The sequence below is a fragment of the Myotis davidii genome, unplaced genomic scaffold, assembly GCF_000327345.1.
Source record: "Myotis davidii unplaced genomic scaffold, ASM32734v1 scaffold1494, whole genome shotgun sequence".
Taxonomy (NCBI): Eukaryota; Metazoa; Chordata; class Mammalia; order Chiroptera; family Vespertilionidae; genus Myotis; species Myotis davidii.
Window position 1 is genome coordinate 2674843 of NW_006286246.1, and position 6504 is coordinate 2681346.

General features: G+C 40.4%; 1 protein-coding gene across 1 annotated transcript in view; it reads right to left on the bottom strand.

Annotated features, from left to right (window-relative positions):
* Window positions 1-2435: 2435 nt before the first annotated feature.
* SERAC1 (serine active site containing 1) overlaps window positions 2436-6504 on the bottom strand; it is a 26982-nt gene continuing 22913 nt past the window's right edge. The window contains exons 16-18 of the mRNA XM_006757708.2: window positions 6470-6499; window positions 5084-5227; window positions 2436-3633 (exon numbers count right to left, since the gene is read on the bottom strand). Coding sequence (XP_006757771.1) covers window positions 3497-3633; window positions 5084-5227; window positions 6470-6499 — 311 coding nt within the window. The 3' untranslated portion in view covers window positions 2436-3496. The remainder of the gene's footprint in view (window positions 3634-5083; window positions 5228-6469; window positions 6500-6504) is intronic.

A 6504-nucleotide genomic window follows, 5' to 3' on the forward strand; every position in this document is an offset into this window, starting at 1 on the left:
TTAAAGGCCAAGTTGAACACAGAAGTGGAAATTTTACAAGAAATGGCTTGTTCTAAATTTGAAATTTTCTTAGATATTAAACTGATTTATGTCTTCTGCTCTATTAAGGTCATGTATATAAAAGCCTAAGCGACCGAATGACTGGTCGACCAGTCGCTATGACGCACAACCACTATGGACAGATGCTCAACACACAGGATCGGGCTCCCTCCTATCTGGATCGGGCCTGAGGGGATCCGGCTGAAACCGGTTACCGACATCGCCCGAGGGGTCCCAGATTGTGAGAGGGCACAGGCCAGCAGAGGGCCTCTAGTTCATAATAAAATGTCACTTTTCATAAACAAATTTCTAATAGATTTTAAGTGATTAGCTATTGGGAGTGTTTAACATCCAATACAAGGGCACAATCAGTTGTAGTAAGTACTTTAACGTGACATTTATTGAACATGTTTCAATTTTTTCATGGACATGATTTTTATACCAAATGTCAATAAAAACAAACTCATTCAATATATTTGATATTACGAAGGAGTGAAAATTCAGGAAGGTATGCCTAAAACTCAAATTTTAGGAATTTGAGTTTGAGGGGCATTGTGAATTGTGACACATCACTGTATTACTGCACTATTTTTCTCAGTAGGAAGTAAATGCTGGTGCCCCCACCCTCAGGCATCCACAGGGCAGAGGCCTGCATCCCCCACCATATTCTGCATGTCAGCGTAACCTGGGTGACTGGTCAAGATGCTGTCGAGAAAGGTATCATGATCCTCCTTTTGGTAGTCTCTTTCTGTGGCGACATTTAATTTAAACCCTGGGGTAAAGGGGACTTGGTGCCCTTGAAATTTAGGGCTGACAATGTAATCTGGTAGCTTTGGGGAAAATGTAACCAGAAAGAAAGAAGTAGGTTATAAGAATAACTGACTTTTCATTTTCATTCTAGCTATATTTACAGCTTCCTTTCAGTAATTTGTTCTGTAACACCTATATTCTGTTTACTTCCTTCTTAAACAAGATCATAAAAAGTGACTTTTCACATGAGGGAGAAGGTGCTATGAAGCTTCATTTGAATTTTTTTTCCAGAAAGGGTATTTAAACAAAACTGATCAAACTCCCAGAGTGTTTTACTGATGGTCTAAGTTTGAAACTATTTCAAATACATGTTTTCATACTTTGTGTTCTTAAAGTATTTTTCATGCAATGATTATTTTAAAAACATTGACTTAACTATCACAAAACTGATGAAGTCAGCCTGTGTACATTTATATCCATTTCATAGGCAGAATAAAAAGAAATGTTAAATGACTTGCCTGAAAAACTATGTAATCTAGTACTACATTGGATCTCTCTCTCAGACCTTATTTTAAAAGCACAGCTATAACAGCTCTATAGGGATTTTAAGGAGTGGGGTTTCATTGCATTACTCTAAGTTAATGAACAATTATTTCAACCATGTTTTTTACCTGCCATGGTTCATGGAAAACAGGAAAAGCAAATGAACCAAATATATCTACCCTTTCTCCCCATATCATCCCATTAGCTAGCATTTATTGTTGTTACTTATTATTGTTAGCTAATAACCACTGCATTCACTGTATCTACACAATAACACAGTGGTTAAGTCACTTGTTAAGTTGTTGCATAATTAAACCATTAGATGCTGACGACCTGTTTACCTATAGATTCTGTACTCGTTTTAGCTTTGACTATCCCATTCTACAATGTTCATCATCTTCAAAATGGTTATATCCTATATAACAGTGGTTCTCAACCTTCTGGCCCTTTAAATACAGTTCCTCATGTTGTGACCCAACCATAAAAATATTTTCGTTGCTACTTCATAACTGTAATGTTGCTACTGTTATGAACTGCAATGTAAATATCTGATATGCAGGATGGTCTTAGGCAACCCCGGTGAAAAGGTCGTTTGATCGCCAAAGGGGTCGCGACCCACAGGTTGAGAACCGCTGCTATATAATAAAAGGCTAATATGCAAAATGTCCCCTCGACTGGGAGTTCAACCAGGGGGTAGGACTGGCCGGCCAACTGCCCGCAGCCCCCCCACCCCCAACCAGCCCCACCCAATCGCCCCGATTGGGGCGGGCTGGCCAGATCAGACCCCACCCATGCACACATTCGTGCACCAGGTCTCTAGTGAGCTTAATAAGACCCAGCAATTCCACTCCTAGTATACATCCAAGAGAATGAAAAACATACATCCACACACACACAAAAATGTACATGAATGTTCAAGCAGCATAATACCCTCAAATTTGAAAGAATCTAAATGTCCATCAACTGATGAATAAGTGTGGTATATCCATACAAGGGAATATTACTTGGCCATAAAAAGGAACAAAGCCCCGATACATGCTTCTTCATGGATGAACCCTGAAAACATTATACTAAAAGAAAGAAGCCAGACATAGAAGGGCACATAGTGTATAATTCCATTTATATGAAAGTCCAAAATAGGCAAATCCATAGAGACGAAGTAGATTAGTGTTTTCCAGGGCTGGGGGGAGACAAGGTGAGGAGTGATTGCTACGGGTTATGGGGTTATTTGGGGGGATGAAAAATGTTCTGAGATCAGTGGCAATGATTGCACAACTCTGTAAATATACTAAAAATAAACGACCTTGAGTTAAGAGGGTAAATATTATGAAATGTGTATATTTCAATAATACCATTATTTAGAAAAAGTCAACATGATTTCCTATTTCTCACTTGCTGGAGGTCAAAGGAGCAGGAAAGAAAGGGATATTTTACTTGGCCTCAAGAAAACCTGAGAATCTTGATACTAAGTATTACTAATCTATGTAATGGCTTAGATAGTTTTATTCACACTGTGATCAATAATGGATTAGCTACTTTATCTGAGAAAAATACAAGTATAGGTAGCTAAAGTCTGTTAAGAATTTCTGTAAGCTAGATTTTTTGAAGAGAAATATCTGTTCTCAGCCATATGAAAATAAAAACATACAAGGAACTGAGCCATGACTGGCAACAGGTCTAACAGTTAACATGTTAGACAAAGGTTTATACTTACATGTTAGTAAAAATTTACAGCACATGGAATCCCAGAACAAAAACAGTCTTATGTTCTAGATCGTTCTCCTGCCCATTCTAGGTACTCTCCCAATAGCATTGTTATGGTAAGCTGACGATTCGCTATCCCTTCAGAAGCCATCAGTGCTCCGCAAGGGTAAGCTATAGACGGTCACAGGTGACAAAAGGTATTCTCTACCCACAGCAGCTTGTTCACCAGGGACGACACTGCACAGCATAAACTGCACACATGGAGCTCCTTGAAATGGAAAGAATCCGTCAGCCCTTCCTTCTTTGATCGCCACTTCTGCGTTTGTGCTTTGCAGTGTTCTGTTGCCTGCAACATGCTCCAGACCACGCTGATGCCACAGCGGCTGTGTTTGCATGAGTGCTTCGAAAGAGACCACCGAGCTTCTTGCACTGTGTTCACATGAAAAATGGAAGGTAATGGTCAGTTTTCAAGGTCTTTGGCTAAAGCTTCACGGATGAATTGTAAGGTACGCTGGTACAAAAAGGCATCCTTTCTCTTTGGCTTACAAATGTTCAGGTGGTTCACATCCACAGGAATTAGATCTCCAATGCCTAAATCTGAAGAAAACAAAAATGTGAATAACATCTAAGTAAAAATGTAAGCTTCTCCCCTATCAATACTGAAAGAGCCAGATTTTCAGTTCTAAATGTTCACTTGGTGTGACAGGGACTCTTAAAAGATAAGGGATCTTTAGCTAAGTTTCACTGTAGCTAAACTATATTTGAGTAATCATGCCCGAATGGATCCTCAGCAGGTATAATTTATGTGTTTCATAAATTCATTTGTGTTCTGGCCTACTTCCTAATTTAGTAGTGAATAGGGTCTGATCACTGTAATATAATAGAAACACTTTTTTCCAGAGTTTATATTATAAAACTTGATCATAAATGAGCTCCCTTGTCCTGGCATAAAGAATGGGAGTCTCTCACACAGGGTCCATGCTGTCCATACCCGGCTGTTGGTGGTGGTGTGGGAGGGAGAGAGCCCCCTGGTGACACCATATGGAATCACAGAAGAAGGTGCACACAGAATTATGATGAGGCTATGTCACCACAAGCAGTTAATCTATAATATTAACTTTGCTTTTGGTTTAAGCTCCCAAAGTCCTTTTTGGTAAATACCAGCAGCTGTTCCTTGAGCTCTCCAACTACTAAATAGTAACTGCTCACCCTATGGCACATTCTTGGAGAAAAACCATCTTTAGGTTTCACTAGAGCATTGAGGCTTTTCATTTTATTTAGATAGCATGTAAGGAGGTTCAGACAAAATATGTTATGCAAACCAAAGAGCCACCCAGCAAGTGCTCCAGCTACACACTGTCCCTGGCTGCAGGGAGCACTGCGGGCTCCCAGGACAGCACCTAAGCCCGCTTCCCAGGTGATCAGAAAAGGGTTTCACAGCAAGCTGAGGAGTCCGGGAGCGACGGGCATGGAGTGATCAAGGAGCCACAAGGAGAATGAAGATTCGGGCCCTACTCTCAAAGAGCCTATGGCACAGTGCAATACACTACAGCAGCAGGTACTGGTCATTCCCTCACCTTCAGGATTGTGAAGAAATTCTATTTTTAACATTAGTTTTTTCCATCAAAATCTTTGTTGAATATTCCATATATCTTCCATTTATTTACTAAAGCCTCCATACCTTTAGTTGATCTTTTTTAAGGTTTCTGCATGCAGTTATCAGTCTTTTAAATGAAATGCCCCTTTCAGTCTAGTTAATAGAAGGGTTTTGTCTTCTTACCTTAACAGAGTTCACTGTTGATGGCTAATTTAGAGTTAGCCAATTAGCCTTTGCCGCCTAATCAACTAAATGAAGGGCGAGGAGTGGTAATACCAAGGTTATATGTTTGCAGAGAAATGTCAGTCTGTGGCTGAAAAGAATAACAGGGCTAGAATCTAGATCTCCCTACAACTGAGAAACTAAATATAAAAGCTGACGCTTATCATTAAATGCTAAGTATCACCAACTGGGTGTCTAACGGCCAACAAGTTTCTGCACAGGGCGTACCTGCTGAGTCCACGGGCACCACGTGGAGTTTAATCATGCTCCCAATGGAGGTTGGCAGGGTCTCGACGAAACTCAGCACCTGGAAGTTTCTGTCTTTAGCAAACTCCAGAAAGTCATCCTGTAGTGCCTTAAGCGCAGGAGAATCTGTAAAATTACAGAGGCTAAGACCACGACAGGTTCTGCTTATCCAATTCACAATAAAGTACAACCTTTCAAATTCAGAGGGAAAATCAGGGTTCTAATTCAGATGGGGGCTCCTTTACTGTCTCTCCTTCCTTAAGCTGAGAGTAGAGGGCTAAACGCAGAACTGAGTGGCCAGTGTCGGGGCGGGAGGAGCTCCCACATTACTGCTGACAGGAAGCAGCCCCCAGTGTGTGGGACTCGGGCCCCCCGTGAGCTGGCTGGCACCCCACACCCACCCTACAGCACAGCCTCCCATACCAAAGCCTGTCTACATCAGAGTCCCTCAGCCTCAAGTACGAAAGGACAACCAAGAAGCACCGGGTATCAGAGGAAAGCTGACAGCCTAAAGTCAGACCCGAGGAGCCAACAGAAAACCGGGCTGGGGAAGAAACGGGGAAACGTAACCCCCCCCGCCCCCCACACACACACACACACACACACTAATTTGTCTCTTTAGAATGATTTCAAAAGATAATGGATCAAAGAACAAGAAAGAGCTTATGAAAATAAAATTTGACTGCAAAAAACAAAATTCAACGAAAGGTTCAGAAGATAAAGTAACTCTCTCTGCATAAAGGTGAGAGAAAATAGGAATAAAAAGACATCTGGCGCATTAAGCTCAAGCTGAGGGCCCACATTCTGATCCACGGGTCCTCCAGAGAAAAAGAAAACGCTTACTAACGAAAGCAAATGCAGCGTGGGCCAAAGGAGGTTGACAGCTGTGACTATGCAAAACAGAGTTTACTCTTGTATTGTTATTTGTTAGTTTCCATGTGAACAACTGTAAACCTGTTTTTGCCCTGCCCTGTATATAATGCTTTACAGTTGATAAGGTGAAAATCTTCAACGCGTGAGCATATTTTAACAGTTGATGATTTTCCAAATTCATGAAAAAAAGCAATTAATTAGTAATTTGAAATTATACTTAAAGCAAAACATTATATAACTTTTAAATTTTTAAACATTTCACATAGTATTAAAATTATTATATTTGAACAAATAATGGCTTAAGGCAAAAAGGGAAAGTATCAAAGAAAAATCAAATGTAAACTAAACATTTTCCATGATAGTCGAAACACAATTCATATACAAATAGTAAAACAAGATGATATCGTCAAATTAGAAACTGTCTTTTTTCTCCCTTCCCAGGTAATTGACATTAACACAATCTCAGTTTCCCTCAGGACAGAAAATCAGTGTTACCCTTGCTGAGTTCCTTGACTTCCAATGAGGGAAAG